Source organism: the organism of the source record quoted next, unplaced genomic scaffold (genome assembly GCF_019419815.1).
Source record: "Pyrus x bretschneideri cultivar Hongxiangsu unplaced genomic scaffold, Pyrus_bretschneideri_v1 Contig32, whole genome shotgun sequence".
NCBI classification, from domain to species: Eukaryota; Viridiplantae; Streptophyta; class Magnoliopsida; order Rosales; family Rosaceae; genus Pyrus; species Pyrus x bretschneideri.
Window position 1 is genome coordinate 935,527 of NW_025999635.1, and position 22,639 is coordinate 958,165.

The 22,639-nt window shown below is 37.5% G+C and overlaps 3 protein-coding genes across 4 annotated transcripts; all 3 read right to left on the minus strand.

The window, feature by feature from the left end:
• Positions 1-1,527: 1,527 nt before the first annotated feature.
• On the minus strand, positions 1,528-4,281 carry LOC103966658 (probable RNA-binding protein ARP1). Of its 2 annotated transcripts, none has more exons than XM_009379855.3 (6): positions 3,756-4,281; positions 3,505-3,652; positions 3,280-3,409; positions 3,125-3,167; positions 2,651-2,894; positions 1,528-1,739 (listed from the first exon to the last, which is right to left on the minus strand). In XM_009379855.3, the coding sequence occupies exons 1-6, from the start codon at positions 3,942-3,944 to the stop codon at positions 1,729-1,731; spliced, it is 765 nt and encodes a 254-aa protein (XP_009378130.2). In that variant the 5' UTR covers positions 3,945-4,281; the 3' UTR covers positions 1,528-1,728. The 2 variants fall into 2 exon arrangements, with proteins under 2 accessions (XP_009378130.2, XP_009378129.2); XM_009379854.3 differs by having other exon boundaries at positions 1,528-1,713; positions 3,756-4,280.
• A 7,849-nt stretch (positions 4,282-12,130) lies between these two features.
• Positions 12,131-15,336, minus strand: LOC103966659 (nuclear transcription factor Y subunit B-1). The gene is made up of 7 exons (XM_048590528.1): positions 15,176-15,336; positions 14,802-15,059; positions 14,577-14,706; positions 14,330-14,335; positions 14,111-14,194; positions 13,963-14,001; positions 12,131-12,620 (listed from the first exon to the last, which is right to left on the minus strand). Exons 2-7 carry the CDS (start codon positions 15,041-15,043, stop codon positions 12,576-12,578), a joined length of 546 nt encoding a protein of 181 aa, XP_048446485.1. The 5' UTR covers positions 15,044-15,059; positions 15,176-15,336; the 3' UTR covers positions 12,131-12,575.
• Positions 15,337-16,922: 1,586 nt separating this feature from the next.
• On the minus strand, positions 16,923-20,444 carry LOC103966660. Its single transcript, XM_048590527.1, has 7 exons — positions 19,633-20,444; positions 19,211-19,294; positions 18,969-19,069; positions 18,369-18,454; positions 17,618-17,727; positions 17,489-17,521; positions 16,923-17,336 (listed from the first exon to the last, which is right to left on the minus strand). The coding sequence occupies exons 1-7, from the start codon at positions 20,167-20,169 to the stop codon at positions 17,280-17,282; spliced, it is 1,008 nt and encodes a 335-aa protein (XP_048446484.1). The 5' UTR covers positions 20,170-20,444; the 3' UTR covers positions 16,923-17,279.
• Between the last annotated feature and the right edge of the window lie 2,195 nt (positions 20,445-22,639).

Sequence of the window (22,639 nt, forward strand, 5' to 3'; positions counted from 1 at the left end):
TAAATAAAAATTGATAATAATATTTTATCGCACAATGAACAATGAACAAACATAATTTAAAAATTCTCGAGATAAGAAGATCTAACGAGAATCCTCACTCATAAAAAAAAAAAAATGACATCATCATCAAAGCCAATCCAGATGACGTACTTCAATTTTATGGGATCTTTGACTATTTTTTGTTTTTTATTTAGAAAAAAACTAGCCCATAGGTGTTACTTCTTAGCTCGGCGTCTGGGATTTAATAATTGGGCCTGCTCATCCTTCTCACATGTACTTTATGTACTTGGGCTGGATGTTTTATTAGGAGCCCAAATTATTGAGCCATTTAACTGTTTTTCAAGGGTATACTAAGTTAATTTGAATTACGGAAATGTGGATTCAAATTTGGATGCATAGAGAGCAGCATATTGTTACGAATAAAGTCAGTGGACACCAAATCACTTCTCGTTCTCCTTTTTTACTTAATAATTATTTAGAGAGTAGAGAATCAAACACAATACTTTAGATACAACGAACTAAGGAAAAATGTTAAGGATACCACATTTTTGTACCATCTGATGTGCATGCCACGTCAATGATTGAATTCATCTCATGGATGTCAATGACTCAGTTGTATGCATCAATTACCACATGTGATGGTACACCAATATAATATAATATAAATATGTGGTTTCTCTTGCATTACTCCAAAATGAGATATAAATCTTGCCTTATTATCCTTTAATTCACAAGTAAATAAGTATTTTGACTTCAATTAACGTTACTCCAAACTGAGATATAAATCTTTTCTTATTATCCTTTAATTCAAAAGTAAATAAGTATTTTGACTGCAATATTCTCGAATTTGGTTCACTCTAAGAAGAGTAGTAAGGTCGGTTAGACTTTTCATAATTAAGTTAAGAGAAGATTGAAATATATATGGCTCAAAATGGAAAAGTGATAAGTCATACAACGAGAGAGATAAAACAAAAGCGGTATACACTCAGTAATTGGTGACCCTAAGTTGGTATCATATCTGTAACTAATTGATTTTACACTTATTGTCTGCATACTCCGCAACTCAAATCAGCCCAATACATGAATAGAAATTGCACTGGCTTGAACATGTTGAAGTATCGAATAGTTCTTTATGTTGTGCGAGTGCCCGAGCAAAGAATTTGTCCTACAATCTGGAACATTATATTTTATGTCTATAAAAACGATAACACAACCAGCGTTGTAAACACAAAGAGATGTATACTCCATGGACATAAGATTCAAGTGAGAAAGAGCGAGTTCATGCTGAAAAAGTCGAATGAAGCCATGAAAAGCAACCCACAAGATGTGGGCAATCGAGAGAACATGCATACAATGACTTCTCTGTTACATTGTTTTGGTTGAAGGGTTCACAGCTCAAGCTGAGATGGATATGTTAGAGAGAGAGAGAGAGAGAGAGAGAGAGGAGAATGAAAGAATTTATCAGAAACACCTAAATTAATTAAGAACACTTATGGAATTAATTAAAAATTAAATTAATAAAAATAAATTAATTGGAAAGAAAGAGCTACAACAGATCAGAGATAATAATGTTGCTCTGTGCGGCCACCACGTTCCCCCTTTTGTTATTTTGCCAACTAATTTGAATGAGTACTGCAGTGCATGCCCTTCACTTTCTTAAAGCTCTCGTCCTCTTCTCTGCCAACTGCATCTGCTATTCCACAGCCAAGCACACTGTTTCTCTAGCAATCAGTTTATATCTATTCATAACAAATATAATTAATTAATTAATTGCCTTAAACTACTACCAATATATGGAATCTACAATATCTACTTGGATTTAATGAAGAAAAATGCCAACTTGGAATGAAAACAAATAATTTTGGTCTCGCTGTAACACTGTTACGTGATATTATGAATCCATTCGTATTATATTGTGTATTGAACATAATCATTTGTTCATAATATAGTACGTGAACGCTACAAGGTTTCATATCAATATGATATAAATGAATCAATAGCCAAAACTTGTCCTGTTTACCATGTTTTGAGCCTTATATAACATTTTAAACTAGTATTATGCGAAGAAAATTGAGGTGACACAAGCCCCCTTAACATGGGCAAATTTTGAAGCCAAACAAATGGGCAACACAACTTGTGCGACGCAGATTACGTGTGGTTGTCAAGTTTCACACATGGATCAACCCGCTTTGATATCATAAAAAATATTGAGATTCGACCATAAAACCTCTTATATGTTATTTCAAGGTTTCTCATTTCATTCATGCATGACATTTTTACTTTCACATCAATACATCACGTACACTAGCTAAACCGGATAGTGATTTCATACTTCTTTTTTTCTTTTCTTGATGCACTAATTTCTTTGTTTCCGTATACTAAATTGGATGAGATGCAGGAAGAAAAAATGCGAGTGTGAAATCACTTCATTCTTGACGTATCTAAAACGCTTAATCTTAACAATTGAAAAATTATTTGGATTTAAATACGAACAAAAGTCCAATAACCATGTTCAAGCCACGTGAGTTCACCAAAATTAGAGTTGGCAATTATTTTTTTCCACGTTCCCATATGGGGACACTGACTAGGTAGAACATTTTAGCATGTGAGCAAGTACACCGTAAGATCAGTGCATCAACCATCTATCTACCTGTGTTAGGAGCAATGGATGCTGGTTTGGACATGATGGTTGGGACTGCGGCCACATGTGCGGCCGTGGTTGGCGAGTAGATGTGAGCAGGTAAGCCCATTGTATGTGATTGGTGATGATAGTGGTACTGGTAGAGAGGATACATTGGCATCATAGTGTTGTGTCCCACCATAGGCTGTGCTGGGTACACTTGAGCAGCAGAGTAGGGCCCGTTCATGTAAGCTCCACCTGTGTGGCCCACCTTCTGCAAATTCACCATTGTCATATGAAGAACAAGTATCAAATCACATTGACCCCTCAAATAATTCAATTTAGTTTAAGTCACAAACATAAATGTAAGTTAGATCAGTTAATCATAATATTATGCTCGATACTTGCACTTAAGTTTGACTTCTTTTTCTGCAACAGTAGTTTTAGCCATAAATACATAGAAAACACGACAAGAAGATTGAAGTTGGAAAACACATTACTTACATGATGGTAACTCATATCATGAGCAATGTATGTGGGGGAGTAGCTGAAAAGAGAGAAAATAAAATCGTTTTATTTCCCTTAATTGTTTGCATTATTTAACAGACGTACCAAAAATAAAATGGGGAATTAGTGGCGTGGAAATATTGGTAAAATACCCATAAAATGGAACGGCCTGGTGATGCTGGTGGTGGAATGGGGTAGTCGTCGGAGTCCCTGTTGGTGCTGGGTAGTACCACTGCACGTGATTTGCAGGTGACATGCACCTCGCTCCCCCACCGTTGGATCCTTCATAATAATCATTTAGATGCAATGTCAGATGAAAATCCCACCTTAGTGAATATCGATAATGTATCAGATATTGTAGATTGTAATATATATACCTCGTTGAGGAGGAGGGGTGGTGTTTGAAGCGGACCTAGGGCGGCGAGCCCCGAGGGAAGCGAGGTTGCAGTTGGCACGGCGGCCGTTGATGACCGGCGTGGCGTCCTCACAAGCCTTCTTAGCCGCCTCGGGCTCCGTGAAGGTCACCTACGCGTTACATTATAGAAAAACATCATTAAAAACCACCGATCACCACCACAGTAATATTATTATCAAAGTTGCCAAAAGAGAGAGAAAATAGAAGACTCACGAAACCGTAGCCCTTGGATCGGCCGGTGAGTTTGTCGGAGATGATGACGGCCTCCAAGATCTCGCCGTACTTTTCGAAGTGCTCCCTCAGGGCCTCTTTGGGAGTCTCCCACGCCAGCCCTCCGACGAAGACTTTGGTCAGCGTGGTGTCACCGAACTGCCCGTGAGTGACGTTGTAGCTCATTGTCATTCTTGCCCCCGGAAAAAAACCACCACGGCAATGCAAATAATATCCTCCAAATAACGCTTCTTGTAATTTGGCACTACTGTGTTTGTGTTTATTCAGAAAAACTTAAGCTAGAGAGAGGGGAGGAGAGGGAGGGAGGGAGGGAGGGGTGGGGAGGTTTTAGGGGGAGAGGAAGGAGGGAGGGTATATAAGGGGGGAGGAGTGGAAGCACTGTAAGGGAATGCGGTGGAGGTAATAAAATATTTGGAGAAAAACAGAGAGGCAAAGAGAGAGAAGACTTTGTTGAGGCCTGAGTGAGCACACACTAATGACTCATAAACTCATTTCTCTCTTTGGATGTGGGTGGGGAATTTGATGTGGCTCTCTTTTGTTTAGGTGAAGGTAAATTATGAGACGAGTTGTAAATTCAGATATTTTGAATTTCTAATTAAGCATACTAAAACGTTATACGTCTTCGTGGATATTTTAAGATTTTTTATGTGTAAGTTATGTATGTCTCTCTTCTCACGTGACAAGGTACACGCGAAAATAACTAGTTACAATTGTCGTATACAATTAGTACAACTAGCACCCACGATTTTGTGCACAATATCCAGTTGTACACAACTTTTGTTCATTGGTTTTGTATGTTTCTTTTCTCAAGTGACACGTGCATTGTAAATTCAGATATTTTAAACCTCTGATTAAGTGTATTAAAGCGTTACACATGTTCGCGAATATTTTAAGATTTTTTATGCATCGGTTATGTATGTCTCTCTTCTCAGGTGATTAGGTACACGCGAAAAGAACTAGTTACAATTGTCGTATATAATTAGTACAACAAGTGCTCACGATTTTGTGCATAATATCCAATTCTACAAAACTTTTGTTCATCGATTTTGTATATTTCTTTTCTCACAGTGATAAGTCATATATACATCTAAAGCATACGAAGTAGTACAACTAGCGCTCTGTTTCCTTCTTTTTACTGCATGAATATTAATTTCTCCATTTTCTAAAAAATATATGTGGTAAAATATTAATATTTACCAATTACTTGCGCGTGAACCCATGCGCCTGGTTGACGCGTGGGAACATGTTACAAAAATGGAAGAACCAATTATCAAAGAGACAGCCAGACGCCGTAAGTTAGATGGGTGGTCCCCACGTATTTTTAATGAGACGGACTTACATGACGTGCAGTCCTAGAAAGAAAGGCAGTCGACGGATCCGATATGGGCTCCAGAACACCTTCACGCGCTGGATACAAATACGACAGTACATTTTTGTGTGTTTTGGACATGATCACCTGTACCCGCATGCAACCTATATCTTCAAGGTTCGGAACAACTAATATTTTTGTACACCTTTTGTTTTAAGTTTTGTGATGTTTAATCAAGTAGCTTGCTGCTTGCCTTTAAATGAGACCAGATTTTAGTTCCTGATTTTCATGTTTTAATTTTTGATTGGTTTTTTTATTTTATTTTATTTTTATACTATTCCATGATGGTTAATAAAGGAAAGGGATCCTCTCCGAATCCCTTCCACCAAGTCTACCAATCCGGACCATTGAAATTTGATCTAATGGCTACAAACAGGGGGCCCTTTTAAAAGTTATAATAATTTTAACCGTTGGATCAAATTTCAATGGTCCAGATGGATGGACTTGGTGAAAGGGATCCGAAGATGATCCCTTTCCGTTAATAAAGCATTTATTCAATAAAAAAAACCTAAAAGATGTGGACTTTAAATGACAAATACAAAAGTAATATGTTGAGTGTTTTTGTCAAACAATAAATTTTGTTATCACATTGGTGGAAATAAGTTCAGCCATTGCATGACGGCATGAATTTGAACTCCGTCAGTGGCTAATCTAATATCTAATCTAACAAAATCTATCATTTGATAATCTATTGAGTGTTGAACTTAAGACCTTGTTGATTACAACTGGAAAAAAAAACATCACTATACGTAAAATCATTTTTTAATACATATATATTTTTTAATTCGTGGAAGAAGGAGAAGGGGTGAAGGGTTGAAGTAGGGGTGCAACTTGGTTGGGCCAATTCGAATCCGCCCATATCCAATCCGACTTTAAACCCAAACAAGTGGGTTTTTTCAGTTATAATCTGCCCGAACCCAACCCAATTTCAACCTGTTCATTGATTGGGTTGACTTGGGTTGATCATTTCCCCGTCCATCCCCAACCCAACCCAACCTGACTAATCAAACCCAATCTAACCAGATTGTAACCCATATCAATTAATGCTCATACTACACCCAAGTGAGTCAAATAAAAAAACCAACGCCCTTTCTAATATTTTTTTTTAATAAATTACCCTTTATAATTACTTAAGCTTTTAGAGAATATGAGCCTTTGATTAGTCATCATATTCGTAGTCTCTAAATCCTAAAGCTTTATAGTAGATTGATTTATGAATTTAGAGTTAGCTAGCTTTGATGCTACTTGGCTTAATTTTTTTAGGAATTCTTGGAAATAAAGTTGTTACAAGATTAAACTTGAAAAAGTTGGGCAAAACTCAACCCAAGTAAACCCTAACCCAATTAAACCCGAGCTCAAATGAACTTGAATGAAACCCAACCCAAACCCGAGCCCGAATTGTAAAAATTAGGTTAGGATTAGGTTGACCTTCCAACTCATCTAACCCACTTGAGTTGCACCCCTACGTTGAAGTGGAAGACATGGATCTCTTTTAAAATCTTTTTGCCTTTTATTTTTTATTATTTTTATTAACTGTTTGGCTTATTTATCCATACTTAATCAACTTGTTTGATAAAATTCAGTTGTATGTAAAAGGTTACAACCGTCATTTAAATGAGTTTTTAGTTCACAAAGCAGTGTTTTGCATAATTTGGGGACTGGCCCCAAAAATGGCAAAGTTGTGGTTTTGGAGTGAAACTGCTTGCTCTGTGTCTGCATGCACGTATATCATACATGACTAGATCATGCATCGAAATTTTTTGTACGCAACGATACGGTCAAAGGACAGAAACCGTCTGATCTGATGTGCATAAGTTTAATTTCATAAATATTAACTGTTTGATCACGTGGACCCACTATGAATTCTAAATTGAAGCTCTCTTCCTTGAGGAAAATTTGTGTACCTTCGCTAACAGAAGTACGAGACTCTCTCTGATTCCGAACAAAACACGGGACATTTCTTACAAAACCATGAATCCTAAGTTTTTGGTTTACGATCTATTAGTCGACTATCTATGGTTACATTGGTGTGCTTGGGACAAAAGTTTGTGCCATAGTCAATTAACTTAGTGTAATAATTATTGTAACATCTCACATCGCCTAGAAGAGTGATCCTTAAATGTATATTCTCATCCCCACTGTAGCACGATATTGTTCACTTTGGGCTTACCATTCCCTTACGATTTGTTTTTGGGAACTCACAAGCAACTTCCCAGTAGGTCACCCATTATGGGATTGCTCTAGCCCCCTTCTCGCTTAACTTCGGAGTTCCTACGGAACCCAACAGTGAGCTCCCAAAGGGCCTCGTGCTAGGTAGGGATAAGAACATACATTTAAGGATCACTCCCCTGGGCGATGTGGGATGTTACAATTCACCCCCCTTAGGGGTCCAACGTTCTCGTCGGCACACACGCGACCAAGGTTAGGCTCTGATACTAATGGTCACATCCTGCCCCGGGACGGATCACTTCCCTAGACGATGTGAGATGTTACAATTATCCTAATCAGACAATATTTTAACAGTTTCTTTTGTCGCAATTAAACATTATAGTCAATCAAATGCAGTCATTGTCATCATGTAAATAAACTCAAATAGCTGAGGAAAAAAATGTGTTAGAAGTTTCGTTGACATGGAAGTAGATTAGTTAGTTTATGAAAGATGATAGGACACACGTTTTTTCTCGCAACATTGTTTGATGTCCCTGTCTGTCTATGCGATCAAACATGGCTGCAAAGATTAATCCCAAAACAAGGGCAGTTTCTAAGGGTAATTAGTGGCGTTAATGAAGGAGGCCGTCACATTTTCTTCTCACTAGCCTTTTGCTGCGCTAACGCATGTGACAATTTACTTTTTTTTTGTTTAATTTTTATTATTTTTTGAATTTTATTAAAAAAAATTATTTAATTTACAGTTTAGATGATTTTTTTATTTTATTTTAAAAAAGGGTTAGTTACTCGCTTTACGTGGCGTTGTTTTCTTTTAATTATTTTACTAATGTTTCTTATTTAATGAATTGTTCTTTTTAAAAGTTGTAAGAAGAGATGAGCATTTTTTGGTATTATGAATATTTTATTAAATTTGTCTTCTCCATCTATATATAAAGATACAAAAGTCAATTATCCAAATAAGACAATAATTCCTTCATTCAGAATAGGCCATTGTTTAGAGTTTTACTTTTTAAAAAAGCAAATATTATAAACTATTCTCATTTACAGCGATGAAGATTCAAATTTGAATGAAAAAAAAAGAACATTAACCTGACTAACTGATTTAATCAACATCTCGTCTATTTTAGAGATTAATCTTACATTTCATGTGAAAACATATTGTCACATCCCCGCCCGGGGCTGATCACTTTCCGGACCCGCTCCACCACCGTAGCACGATATTGTCCGCTTTGGGCTTACCATTCCCTCAAGGTTTTGTTTTTGGGAACTCACGAGCAACTTCCCAGTGGGTCACCCATCATGGGATTGCTCTAGCCCCTTTCTCGCTTAACTTCGGAGTTCCTACGGAACCCGAAGCCAGTGAGCTCCCAAAAGGCCTCGTGCTAAGTAGAGATGAGAATATACATTTAAGGATCACTCCCCTGGCTGATGTGGGATGTCACAATCCATCCCCCTTAGGGGCCCGACGTCCTTGTCGGCACACTTCCGGCTAGGAATTGGCTCTGATACCAAATTGTCACATTCCGGCCCGGGGCGGATCACTTCCCGGGCCCGCTCCACCACCGTAGCACGATATTGTCCGCTTTGGGCTTACCATTCCCTCACGGTTTTGTTTTTGGGAACTCACGAGCAACTTCCCAGTGGGTCACCCATCATGGGATTGCTTTAGCCCCTTTCTCGCTTAACTTCGGAGTTCCTACGGAACCCGAAGCCAGTGAGCTCCCAAAATGCCTCGTACTAGGTAGGGATGAGATTATACATATAAGGATCACTCCCCCTAGGTGATGTGGGATGTCACAATCCACCCCCCTTAGGGGCCCGACGTCCTCGTCTGCACACCACGGCCAGGGTTAGGCTCTGATACCAAATTGTCACATCCCGCCGGGGCAGATCATTCCCGGCCCCCCCACCACGTACCGATATTGTCCGCTTTGGCTTACCATTCCCTAACGGTTTGTTTTGGAACTCACGAGCAACTTCCAGTGGGTCAACCATATGGGATTGCTCTGCCCCTTCTCGCTATTCGAGTCTCGGACCCGAGCTGTGACTCCAAAGGCTCTTGCTAAGTAGAGATGAGAATATACATTAGGATCACTCCCCTGGCCGATGTGGAATGTCACACATATTTTTACAAATTAACGTGAATGAATTTAGGGTTGAGCAAGCCCTGAAATGAGAAGACTCTGAGGATTGAGCGAAAGATAAAACAAAAGTACCTAAAGTTCTTATTATCTTTAAGAATTAATATTGGACGCACAATGTTATGAAAACAAAAAATTAGGTTATTTGACATTAAAACTAAAATAATAAATACAATACAAATAGTAAGATGCATTGTTTATATCTTCGATATTTAACTAATATGACGAAAATATAGACGAAATATGTCGATTTAACCAAAATTTTAGAGGTTTTTTTTTTTTTTTTTTTGTATCCTTCTTTACTTCTTTCGATATTCGACCAGAGAAATTTCAAACATTTCAGACAACAAACGGAGTAGAGACGTGGGAATATAAAGAGCATGAAGGGTGCTCGGTGGCTCTGTCCCAACAGGATCCTCTCCGGATCTTTTTCGGTGAGGATCTTAGAAATTTATAAATCGTGTTCATTCATTTTACATCATGCGATCAGTCTTTATCAGGTATTATTTATGTTTAATTTTAAATAAAAATATTTAAGATAATTTCTAACCGTACGATATACGATGAACGAACACGATTTATAAATCTCCGAGATTCTAAAAAAAAATTCCGATCGGACTCGGCTCTGTCATCTCTTGGCAAACCAGTTTTGGTCCCACGTGAGGAGGTTTGCCGGCCGAATCTCTCAAAACCCCCCAACCCTTTCTCTCTTTCTCTGTGGATTATAACGTGGCCAGCTGTACACCAACAGGGATAATTCGTCAGTTCATAAATATGGGTTCCTTTTGACCATTGACCAACAGAGACTTTTGGGATGGGGGGTACAGCAAGTAAAAAGGTAAGATTTGAGGGGAGAAAGAAGAAAGAAAGAAATAAATAAAGGGATTTGATATTAATATATCCCATTTTACTTTTCACACATTTTTCTAATTTTCGATCGTCAGATTAGATGAATTAAAGAAAATCAACGGATAAAAATTACCAAGGAATGTGTAAGAAATAAAATCCACACACCCCTAAATAAATAATAAAAGGAGGCATGAAGAAAGGGTGCTACTGGTAGTGGTGTGAGCTGGACCAGACATGGATCCTCTCTGGATCCATTGGTCCTAATCCACCAAGTCAAATTATCCGGGTCATTAAAATTTAATCCAACTACTACAAACATGGGCTAACTTTTAAAGTTATAATAACTTTAATCGTTGAATCAAATTTTAATGACTCAAATGATGTGACTTGATGGATTAGACCAATGGATCCTGAGAGGATGCATGTTCTCATGTTCTACTTTTGAAATTTGGATTTCATCCTAATCTACTTTGTGAGGATTCTAGTGATCCTTACAATTTAGCCATTCATTATGCATCGTGCGATTAGAAATCATTTGATTTTTTATTATTTAAAATTACATGCAAATAGTAACTGACGAAAACTAACCGTACGATGAACGATGAACGACTAGAATGTAAGGATTTCTAGAATCCCCACAAAGTGAATTCGGAAAGAATCCTCTTCCCTTCTTCTGAGTTGGCCTAAGTGGCACACATGCTTCTCTATACACTCACACACTCACATGATGCATTGCAGGATGTTTATGTAGAATCTTTTATTTTTATTTTTATATTTGTTTTAAATATAGAAAATTAATTTTTCCTTTGAGTGGTACGTATAATGAGTAGTTGAGATTAAATATAAAAAATTCAAATAATTGTAAAAAAAATTAATTTTAATAGATTCGTAGTAGTGTTGAAGTCACACTCAATTTGTATAACATATCGCTTGCATAACACACCCAATTTGTTCTCAGACATAAAAATAAAGAGACCATATCAATATGATTATGATGTGTCCATTACTCTCTCTCTCTCTCTCTCTCTCTCTCTCTATTATCATAGCTCACGTGCGAGCAACACGACGCCTGCTCCTTCAAAAATCCAAACATTGCTGGTGACAAGGATCACGTGCTGTCACGTGTGCCTGTGAATAATGAAGGAGTACTTGGACAAGGACATGAGGAGAACTGGCGGTCGGTGATTGTTTTTGTGTGCGACTCACTGGTGGTTTTCTGCATGTCCTACTCATCCCTCACTGTTTTTTTCTTGTTTGGTTCATGCCTGGTGGAGGTCTCTGGTACACACAAATACAACTATACCCTCTCTAGTCTCGACATTTTCACAACGTTTCGGGTAACTGGAGTCCCTAGTCCGACAAGAAGTCGTAAGCCAAGCATGTCGAAGTGACGTTCGACGTGCTTAACCAACTAGGTTTAGGTCCGACCGCGTCTCACTAACTCTAGGCTTCTAGGACTTCAAGTCACAGCAACACAATAACAAACGTCGGAGGTTCATTAGTTTAACCCTCGACTCAAAAATCACAGTTTGAAACATACACAGCGAAAAATTTAAGCTTGAAATATACACAGAAAAACTATGCGCACAAACTCAAACTCAAATCTTCGAATGATTTTCGAGCCTCATCATACAACACCAATTCAAGCTATTTACTTCGTTGCTATAATACCGGCAACGGTGCACGTTTGGCTTGTGACACAACAAAAATACAGTCATTGAACGGGATAGCATTCCGAATAAATCACAACACGCAGGGCAAAATCCATGCCCCAAATCCCCAAGGACAATTACTTGCTATAGCTAGACAGCAAAGTAAGATAACCAAACTTGTTATATGAAAATCTCCATATATTTCAACCTTTTTTTTCTTTAAATGGGGTTCTAAGAATAGCAACCGATTAAACAGCATTTCTTAACACGGTCAGGCAACTAAACTAGACACAGAGCCAAAGAAAACTTTACACAAACCCAGCTAACGGTAGCATCTGCGAAATACAAATCAACCCTACCCCAACCAAAGCAGAGACCCCAGAAACATAGTTGTCATTCACATAAATGATACTATCAGTATTGAAAATTAAACTTTACCACCTCCGAGTTCTTAAAAATGATATAAGACGAAATTAAAACCTTCTACTCATTGCTTCGCATGGAATGAACAACGAGATGCTGTGCCTGGATTGCAAGATATTGAGGAACACATCATCAAGATCAATTGCACATTGACCACAATCCATGTCCTCTCTTCTTCCTCATATCACTCGCAAAAGCATCAACTTCCATTACCCATATTGTTCAATGGCACATAATAATCCTCCTACAATTGAGCAGAAAAAAAAAATTATAACGCAAGTAGATTCTTTAAGTGAACTAAAAGAACCATACAAACCAATAAGAAATCATATCCTTTCCAAAAAGCAAAAAATAATGTAACAAATTCAGCATCATGGCATGTTTTGACAAATGCAAGACATTACAAGGTGAGAGATTCTGTTCTTAAAGCAGACACAAATGTGATGCAATAAAAGCATGTGCACACTAACAAAGAAACACTTAAAAGTGCCACCCGAACACTTAAGTAACACTTGGTATTAATGGGTACACTAGACACCTTCACCTGCAAACAGGTTCTTAAGGAATGTGAAAACCCGTCACCAGTGAATCTGTTCTTATGAAACATGGATATCCATTACTTTCGGTGATAGTGCAAAATGTGCCTTAGTTCCCTATTTAAATAAAAAGCTTTGAAATTACCATTAGGAAAAATAAAAGTAATCTAAAAGAGTAAAAGATTTTTGTAAGTGACAAAATGTTTCTCTTAAAAGACTATTCTAAACAGTCTATTAATGTGTCAGGCAAGTTTTCTCTATATGACTAAGATGCTGCATCTTATTAGAATCCCCAAGACAATTGTAAAGCCTATAGTTGGTAAAAATCAAGCTATATTTTTCCAAACTTCAAACAGACTTCATCGAACTGCCTTCAGAGTTATGGTGAAATGTTGACAACTACCAAACCAGCCAATAGATGGTACAGGCAAAGCTATAATTTCTCAACTTCAGAAAGTTTCATTGGAGGATGTAAATCCTATAAAAAAACCTTCACGGGCATCAAAGAATAAAAGGCAGTTGATTTTTCAAGCAGCAAGTTCTTCGCCAACCATAACTATCGATTAATTGTATCATGTACACATACTGAAATTTTGTTATACACAATTCACTCGAATTTATGTGTCCCAGAATCACTACATCTTCACCTAGATATAAAAAAACACACAATCCCCTATGGTCTTTGTCATAAGAAGCTACTGGTGGCTTTAATGGACAGCATGGACTGAAAGCATTTACATAAAACCAGTGCAACTCTAGTCCAAATGTTTAGCAAGTACATATCATATGCTCAAAACAAGACTAATGTGAAAACATGTCAATTGTACATTTTGGTTAAGATTCTGTCATTCTAAACTTTTTGAAGGGGCAACCTAAAAGTTGAACAAAGTCATTCATATGTCAATTACAGAGATTCCCATTCTAGAATAATTCTAATTAGCTTGTTTCTGAAAAATATCAAATGCATACGAGGCTGAGAGCACACAATGTGTGTGTATATATGTCATGTGTTTGTCCATGGGAAAATAGAAGAGAGATAAAGATAGTTACTTGAGGGTTGCCATAATTCAATGCTCCCTGATGAACAAACTGCCAATATTTATTCACCACCCAACAAAAAGAGAATTGAGTGAGGTCACAATTCAAAGTTCAAAACTTTACACAGAATAAAATTTTAATCGGCTTTATAAAATTACACCTGTGTACTTGGGCCAGGCATTGCTGGAACAGCATTCCCTTTTGAAGAACCATCTCCACCCCTAGCAGACCCCTTTGCATCACCCTGTTCAAAGCTTTCCGGTCAAGTCATTTCTAACGCTCCAAAAGCGATACAAACTAATAAACTAAACAATTCAAACGTAGTTCAAACTTCAATCGAACATAAAACTAGATTTAACACTGAAGAATGTTTAGTTACCTCTGTCTGTGACAATCCAATGATCCCAACCAATCAAACCAAAGGGGAAAAACAAAGAAGAAGAAAAGGACGTGTTAGATTGAACTGATAAGGAAAACACCATTGCATAAATTAAAAATAGGAAGGAAAAAAAGCCCAGAAAATGCTACAACCAAACTGCAAATTTCCATTTGAAAAATGATAATATGTAAAGTGAATTTAAGTAAAAGAAAAGGAGAAATAAAGGCAAAAGTTAAAGAATAGTTACCTCCCTGTACCTAGCCAAGTAAATCCTGAGGGGCTCGATATAGTCCTCAAACCCTAACGTGGCCATCGCCCACAACAAATCGTCGCCGTTGATGGTCTTCCGCTTCTCCTTCTGGCACTTATCGCTGGCCCTAAACACCCCAAAAAACCCCAGTTCAAATTAACACAAAAAATTCCGATTGAAAAGCAAAGTAAATAACAGTAGAGAGAGAAGGGTGAAAATTACTCGCTGGTGACGAAGCTGATGAATTCGGAGACGCATTCCTGGACGGTGTCCTTGGCGTCCTTGGCGATCTTGCCGTTGGTCGGCAGAGCCTTCTTCATGATGCGACTGATGTTGGCGATTGGCAAATACCTATCCTGCTCCCTGACGCCGCCGCCGCCTCCTCCTCCTCCTCCTCCCTGGGGGCTCTGCTCGCCGCCGCTTTCGTGGCTCCCGCCGGCCGGACTCGTCGGTGCCTCCGCCATTACTCACAACGATTCACTGCATTTCATCAAACAATTCAACAACAAAATCGGAAATCGGAATCGGAGCCCTAGGCCGGCCCGTTAGGTTTTGGTCTGCCGCCGTTAGAGCAGAAAGAGGGGAACTTTTCGTACCTGTATACGTAGAGAGAGAGGGGGAAGGTGAAAGTGTTTGTATTTGGCGCGCGTTGGAGAGGAAGCGATCTGACGATGGAGAAAGGCAAGGAGGAAGGTTTTTGGCTTGATGCTTACTACCATTTATCAACACCGTTCGTTCTGGTTTTCCTTCGGTTACTTTTTTTTTTTCCTCAGATTTTTTTACAGGGTTAAAGGGCCGAGTTGTGGGCTTCGTACTACCACACTATTGGCCTCAAAAAAGTTCTTTCTGAGCATTTTCTAAGTCCAAATTTCATGATTTTCGATTTAATTTTGATACAAAGGTAGCGAGTTAGAGTTAATTTTTTTTAAACTCTTGACATGAGTCGCTATATGATTGATAAAATGTTGTGTTCCTGCTAAATACAGACAATTTGAGTTTTTGATGCAACAAACACGTTTAACTAATGTTATACAAGGAGATGATTAATTTTCACATTTTTAAATGTTATGGGTTTATTATGCCTTTTCTAAAATTAGGATGAATTGAATTTATACTTTACGTTAAATACGTAACATAAACTTGTTTTTCTAAGAAATAACGGAAATCTAAAACAATAGTAACATGATACGATTGAGCTTTAATTTTAAAGTCTGAACGCATTATGATATGATTTGACATGACACGACATAACTTTTAAGACTTATTATTGTTTTTAGTACTACTTTTCGATTGGATGACCAACTGACAGGGTGTTATTAACATATAAAGGCACTACATAATTTATAGTGGGTCTCAAAGTTAGGTGAAGCTGGTCTATGCTAATTGTCATCCCAATCCATTCAAATTTATAAAGGGGTGGTGCAGCTAGGTTTATTATTATGAGATATGTAGGCAACACTGTGATAAATTTTATTGCGTACGAATACAGGATTTGGCTACAATACTATGAACGACTTATAGTTGAGATTTTGACTGTATCAAATACATGTAAAAACTGTAGTCAGTATCAATATTATGAAATGTCATAGCAACGTGGATGTAATAGTTGTTCTTTTCTTTTTTTAAAATATATATAAATATATATATATATATATATTAAGCGCATGAAATCATCCAACGCAAAAATACAATGCATGTGGAGCTAATTTGGTTATAACAGTGTGCACCTCCTCCCGCACCAAAGCGGTCAATTGAACTCAAGATTTTGATGCTTTTCTTATCCCTAAACCAATCTTATCACTATATTCTCGTAAACCAAAATCCAATCCACGATTATGGAGGAAAGATACCAAGGTCCACATCAACAACAACAAATGAAGAGATGGAAAACAAAATTAGAGATGTTTTAGGCCATAAGTAATTAATTAGCTACTTAATTAAGGAAAGATTAGAAGATGCCTGTTCTACTGGCAAACAGCAGCCCATGTTATGTTGTTATTCCAACTCAGAAAAAGCAAAGACATTGGACAATAAAGCATTTAGCTTTTACATTTTTAGGGTTCACACACAGCTTTAGCTGCAACTGTGCAAAGGATGAAGCAAAAGTTGGTCCCCAACAATTAAGGGTGCCACCAAGCTGAATTCCTGCTAAGATCGGCTATTCCGGTGGTTACAAAGACGGGTTCTGTTCTTTTGATGAGACCGTACGTGACAAGTTACTGGGTTCTGTTTGGTTTCCGGGATTCTCATATATGACAACCGAGGTTGCTCGTGCCTAGTTTGGAATGGGTACACTGGAAGTATGAGACATGTCTACCAATCTTCACAGGACTAAACCATGAGTACCAGCAGTAATATCAAATATGCATAACAATGTCTAAAATATAAGCATATCGAATGTCTTCAAACTTATTGCCAATTACATCGAGCGCAAAGAGATCAAACTAATTTGTATCTGTGATAGAGGCTTGATACTATATAGCTATGTTCTAGGAGGGTTTTCATTCTATACAAAGTAGATCCGTTACATTATATTCCTTGGTTTGCTTGAACTGGACTAAAAGAACCATAGAAAGCTTACTTGACAAACGACGTAAATTCAAGCTTTGTTATCACCCGTTGCAGCATTGAAGGGAGGGACACGACGATAAACTCGTGGAGACGTACAAGTACTATGCAAGAAGAAGATCTGTCCACCTTTTATACAAAGTAACTGACAGAGTACCCTTCTAAAACTGCCTTTTCCATGACCTCTTTCTGCTCGGAAAAAAAAAAAAAATTATCAGAATCATGAGGAATGATGTTAAAGCAGTTCACTTTACACGGGGTATTGACTACTTTATTCTTATTTCATTGTGGGTGGAACAATTTGACATTTTGTGCAAGAGAAGAAGAATATCTAGATTTACCTGGATTATTGTAGTGATCATCCCAGGGCCGTCCTAGTTATATTAAAAAGAATACATAGAGATTAAAAAGCGGAGAAATATGATAAGCAAAGAACGGATGCGCCATCTTAAAACTTTAGATGCACACACCTCAAAATGCTTGTCTATCCATGTGATGTCCTCCGAAGAATTAGAATCCAGTGATTCCCATGAACTTGGAAAACTAATTGTCTTCGCGTGCTGCAGAAGTCTCAAGCTGCCTGCAATATTAATCATACAAAATATTCTAATATATAGTGCAGTGTTGCCTCAAATAAAATCCCTTGGAACAGTTAGCTTTCATAGAGCATTTGATAATCAGAATGGGAATGCATAGCGAAAAAACTATTGACCCCTAAATTCTAATCTAATTAACTAACAAGCTAATGTTATTTCATGTTCTGACACACAAAATGTTACTCGTTTTCATAATATTAAAATCAAATGGCATACAACTTTCCATGTAACAGTACGACAATTATGCCTGATTGTTTCATCTGACTTTAATATCATACAAAAGCAGTGATATATGTAGAATTTAATCCTTTCATTATACAATTAGCAGATATGATGTTGAAACTCAGAAGTTGACAGGAAACACAAATAATTAGACTTGAAAATGTCCCCAAAAGGTTTGCAGAATTGCAACTGAACTAAAATCCTCATTTATATTGCTTGCTGGTCAAAGCCCTTTGCTATACTGGCTACAATGCAATTAGTTCTAAAAGTGGTATCAGTCCTAAATCCCCACAACAAGTGTCGACAGGCCTTAAATTTACTGATCTCTTAGGCAACGATATTTTGTTACTTGAATAGTTAACAAATTGCATGGCACTGAAAAAAGAGAGAAGTAAAGGCTTACTTGTAATGAATGCCTCTGCCCAATATTCTCTCTCTGACCACAATGGTGCAACTTCTCTCAAGGGAATTCCCTTGCTCAAGCAGACTCTACATAAATTACCAGAAGAAAAACCAACATAACAGATCTCAATATGCGCACTTTATCAATTTCGATATACCTATCAAATTGGAAATCAATTAATCAAAAGTAAACTCAGTGCACGATCCTAGTCTCGAATTGCCAATTTAATACCGCCTCCAGGGTCACTCGTTAGTGTTCACTTACATTATGGGGAAAACATTACAGACTTGCAATAGTTCAACTTTTAAACCATCCACCAGAGTAATAATAGATTTGATTTCAAGCATACAACTAAATTCGTGGACACCAAAGAAGTCTAATAGGACTTCCTGTTTTAAATCATAATTTGTTTGGCCACCAGAGAAGAACAAAAGACTACCATGCATAAAGAAACAATCAGATGTCAGCTACCAAACTCTGGTAGCAACATAATGAAAAATCCAAATGATTTCTATTTCTTTTTCTTTTCTGTTGCAATGGTGCTGATAACGCTATCTGTATAGTAAATACATTTGAAAAAAATAGTAGGAGGGAACATACTCAATGACCACTTGCCGAATAATTCCTGGAAGGACACCACTAAGAGGAGCTGTCTGTACTTCAAAACAGTCCATACTTTTGGCTTTAGCTTCACTGATATCCTGAGAACAGTTTCATTGCTTTTCTAATTATGCAACTATCTATAACTGGAACTTATTGATAACAGTAGCAAGACATAATACTTAGTTACACACGAATTTTCCTAATGTGGTTCGAAATTACAAAGTCTTATAGCCTCTAACCTTCCGGCGGACAACGAACAAGTTAGACACGGTGCCCTCAAGAATCCGATCACCATCATTGGACAACAAGAGCTCCGTCCCTTTCTGCATATTATGCCAACCCAACAGTCAAACAGCTCAAAATACTTGAAACCCAAGTAACAAAACAATAAAAGTGCTCAAAATACTTGAAATCCAAGTAACAAAACAATCAAAATGCTCCAAATACTTAAAAACCAAGAAACAAAACAATCAAACTGCTCAAGAACATTCAAGCTACCCAACAATCAAACAGCTAAAACAACTTAAACGCAAGCACCAACTCAATCAAACTACTCAAAATATTGAAAACCGAAGTGAAAAAAAAACAATGAAACAGATCAAAATACTTACAATCCAAGTAACAAAAACGAAGAATGAATCATTCACAACACTGACCTTACCCAATCCGAGTACTTTGCAGCAGCCAAATCTCTCCCGCGACCCACCACAGCCAAAAACGCACCGTTTTCTCTGATACCAAACACAGCAGGCGCATAACTCCCAATGTAGATACTCACATCAAAACCCTCATCCCCAACTCTCAATTTCTCCAAATTGCCACTGACCAACGCCGTAATCGACAGCTCCTCCCCCTCCCTCCTCTCCTCCATAGCAATCGGCAGCACTTGCTTCATCGAACGGTTCACGAGCTCGCGAATCGTCGATCGGAGCGAGATGGAGTTGGACGACAGAGACGGCAGCGAAGGCGGCGTCGTTTTGCAGTGGGGTCCGAAGAGAAGTTGAGGATTCGAATTGTAGAGGATTGTCACAGAGTCCGCCAGCCTCCTCAGGTGCTTTTCCCAGAACAGCACGAACGACGCGTCGTTGTGAGTTCGGGACGTCGTGTACGCGCCTGGGTGGGTTTCGAGGAAGGCGGCGACCGGAGGAGTGGTCGCGGGTGGCGAAACAACGCCGTTGGTGAACAAGAAACGCACCATTAATTTCTGAGCGAAGAGGTTAACTGGCGGCGACAATATACGAGCGCAGAAAATGGCATGCCGTTGCGAAAAAAAGAATTTGGTCGTTTTTGTAATGAATACGGAACTGTTTACAACTGGCGGAACCGGTGGTTTTGCTAACCAACCTGCGCAGCCACGGTTTTCAGTTCATACAGATTTCTTGAAGCTGTTTGCTCGCGAAAATGACAACCGATTGTGTTTCCATACTGAAAAGACTCGTAGAACATTTCAACCTTCCCTTTATCATCATCGGTTAATTATAGTTATGGTGCTTGCTTGCGAAATTGACAACTGATTATGTTAACAAACGAAAAATCTTCATTTTTCTCGAACCGAAAAGACTTATAGAGGTATTTTAGTCTTCTCTTGACCACCATCGTTTGATTATGGTTATGGACAATGGTTTTTGGTTCATACAGATTTCTTGAAGCTGCTTGCTGCCTGGTTGCTTGCGAAATTGACAACCGATTCTATTTCCAAACTCAAAAGACTCACAGAAGCATTTCAATCATCTCTTGACCATCATCGGTTGATTATAGTTATGGTGCTTGCTTGCGAAATTGACAACTGATTGTGTTAACAAACGACGAAATCTTCATTTTCTCGATATAAAAAGACTTATATAGACATTTCAGCATTTTCTTGATCACCAGCATTTGATTATAGTTATGGACAATAATTTTCACATACCCTCTTTATTCTTGTACACTCCTACTTATTTTGATTCATTGATTTTCTTTAATTTATTCAATTCAACAGTTATAAATCCATTGGTTATAAATCCATTAGTTTTCTTTGATTTTTATCACTTACATTTTGTATGCATGAACAATCGTCTAATGAAGATAAAAAAGAAATGAAAGTTTCAAAGATGACATTACGCAGTTGGCCCAACAAATAATTAGCAACATATGCACTATCTTATTAATTTATTAGCACTTGAGCACTGTGTACTGTATGTACTGCATACGTAGAACAGAGCATCTTGTATCATGCACCCTGTATATTTCAAGTAATCATAAGTAACGACGCACGTATGACATAAATTGAGTCAGAAAAATATAAAATTTTCTCAGATTAATTCCCAATCTATCATACATTAGGCCATTTTGGTTGGTTATATGTAAAAGACCCCATGCCATGGATGTTTTCTTATTTATTTTTTTGACCAAATTCATAGTATAAATAATTGTAACAAATGTCTGCAGTGTAAATTTGTGTACATATACACACGAATTAAATGCATATTTAATTAACTCATGCCCAATCTTCTTATATATAAAGCCAACAAGCCCATGAATAGTGTTTTTTGGCACAAGCTTCAAAAAAAAAAAAAAAACAAAAAATTAGACAAAAATAGGGAGATACGCTACCAAGTCTCACACTTGATTTTAAGGAAGGAGAAAACTCACTCTCTTCTTACATTAACTTTTTAATTCTCTAATTAACTACTTTAAAAATACATTTGAAGCCCTTTAAATAGGAAGATACATACGGTTCTCTCTCCATTTTTCACTCATTCTTTCAGTTTTTGTTTCTTAATTGGTTCCTTACTTCTTCAACCGATATTGTGACTTTACCTCATATGTTTTTATTTCGCGTCTAAATAAGTTACCTGATTCAAATCAGGTTGGTTAAAAGAATCAATAACTTGGCTAATGTGCATGGCATAAGGGCATTATTTTTTGTTAGTTTACCATAAGTCGAGCTAAAGAATTTTTTTTACCAACTTGACAGAATAAAGTAATATGAGACACGGAACAAAAATACGTGGATCAAAGTCACAGTCTGAGGATCCTCCTAACCAAGCCCATTGGACCGTTGAAATTTTATCCAACGGCTACAATTATTATAACTTTTAGAGGGGCCCCCTGTTTGTAGCCGTTGGATAAAATTTCAACGGTTTGATGAGCTTGGTCAGGAGGATCCTCACCCTTTGCTCAAGAGAGGATCCTGATCCGTATGTTTTGATATGGGTCTAATGTATTGCACAGTCATATGTAGGGTCTAATAAGTAGAGCAATTAAAGCGTACATAATTTGAAAACAAAATTGCACCGACTGTCGTTAAATGTTTTATCATGACTCTTCTAGAATTAACATGGAACTTTAAGTTACACATCAAATCTCATCATTTCATAAAAAAAACTCTCATCTTTTTTAGTGTAAAATATATTGTTGTATTAAAAATAAAATAAAAAGTTACTCATCAAATCTCGTCGTTTCATCAAAAACTCTATTCGATTTCTGTTTTGAATTTTCCTCGCGATTCCTGCAGATTAGTATCCAAATTTGAATTTGAATTTGCATGAAGCTATGAGAACTACAAGTAATTTTACATGTTTTCGTTGAGTCGTTTACAACAATAAGCTTCATTTTTGCTGATATTTGTTACATGATTCTAGTCTACATGATTCGTGAGCATTATACATTAATTGTCTTACGTAAGT

Excerpts from the sequence above, each read along its gene's own strand:
- LOC103966658 (XM_009379854.3), bottom strand. The coding sequence starts at position 3,944 with ATGACAATGAGCTACAACGTCACTCACGGGCAGTTCGGTGACACCACG. Across the intron at positions 3,653-3,755 it reads GATCCAAGGGCTACGGTTTC|GTGACCTTCACGGAGCCCGA; the intron begins GTGAGTCTTCTA and ends TGTAACGCGTAG. Across the intron at positions 2,895-3,124 it reads ATGATATGAGTTACCATCAT|AAGGTGGGCCACACAGGTGG; the intron begins GTAAGTAATGTG and ends GTGAATTTGCAG.
- LOC103966659 (XM_048590528.1), bottom strand. The coding sequence starts at position 15,043 with ATGGCGGAGGCACCGACGAGTCCGGCCGGCGGGAGCCACGAAAGCGGC. Across the intron at positions 14,707-14,801 it reads ATCAGCTTCGTCACCAGCGA|GGCCAGCGATAAGTGCCAGA; the intron begins GTAATTTTCACC and ends TGGGGTGTTTAG. Across the intron at positions 12,621-13,962 it reads TGAATTATGGCAACCCTCAA|GAGGATTATTATGTGCCATT; the intron begins GTAACTATCTTT and ends GCTCAATTGTAG.
- LOC103966660 (XM_048590527.1), bottom strand. The coding sequence starts at position 20,169 with ATGGTGCGTTTCTTGTTCACCAACGGCGTTGTTTCGCCACCCGCGACC. Across the intron at positions 19,295-19,632 it reads CTGCAAAGTACTCGGATTGG|AAAGGGACGGAGCTCTTGTT; the intron begins GTAAGGTCAGTG and ends CATAATATGCAG. Across the intron at positions 17,337-17,488 it reads TGATCACTACAATAATCCAG|AAAGAGGTCATGGAAAAGGC; the intron begins GTAAATCTAGAT and ends TTTTCCGAGCAG.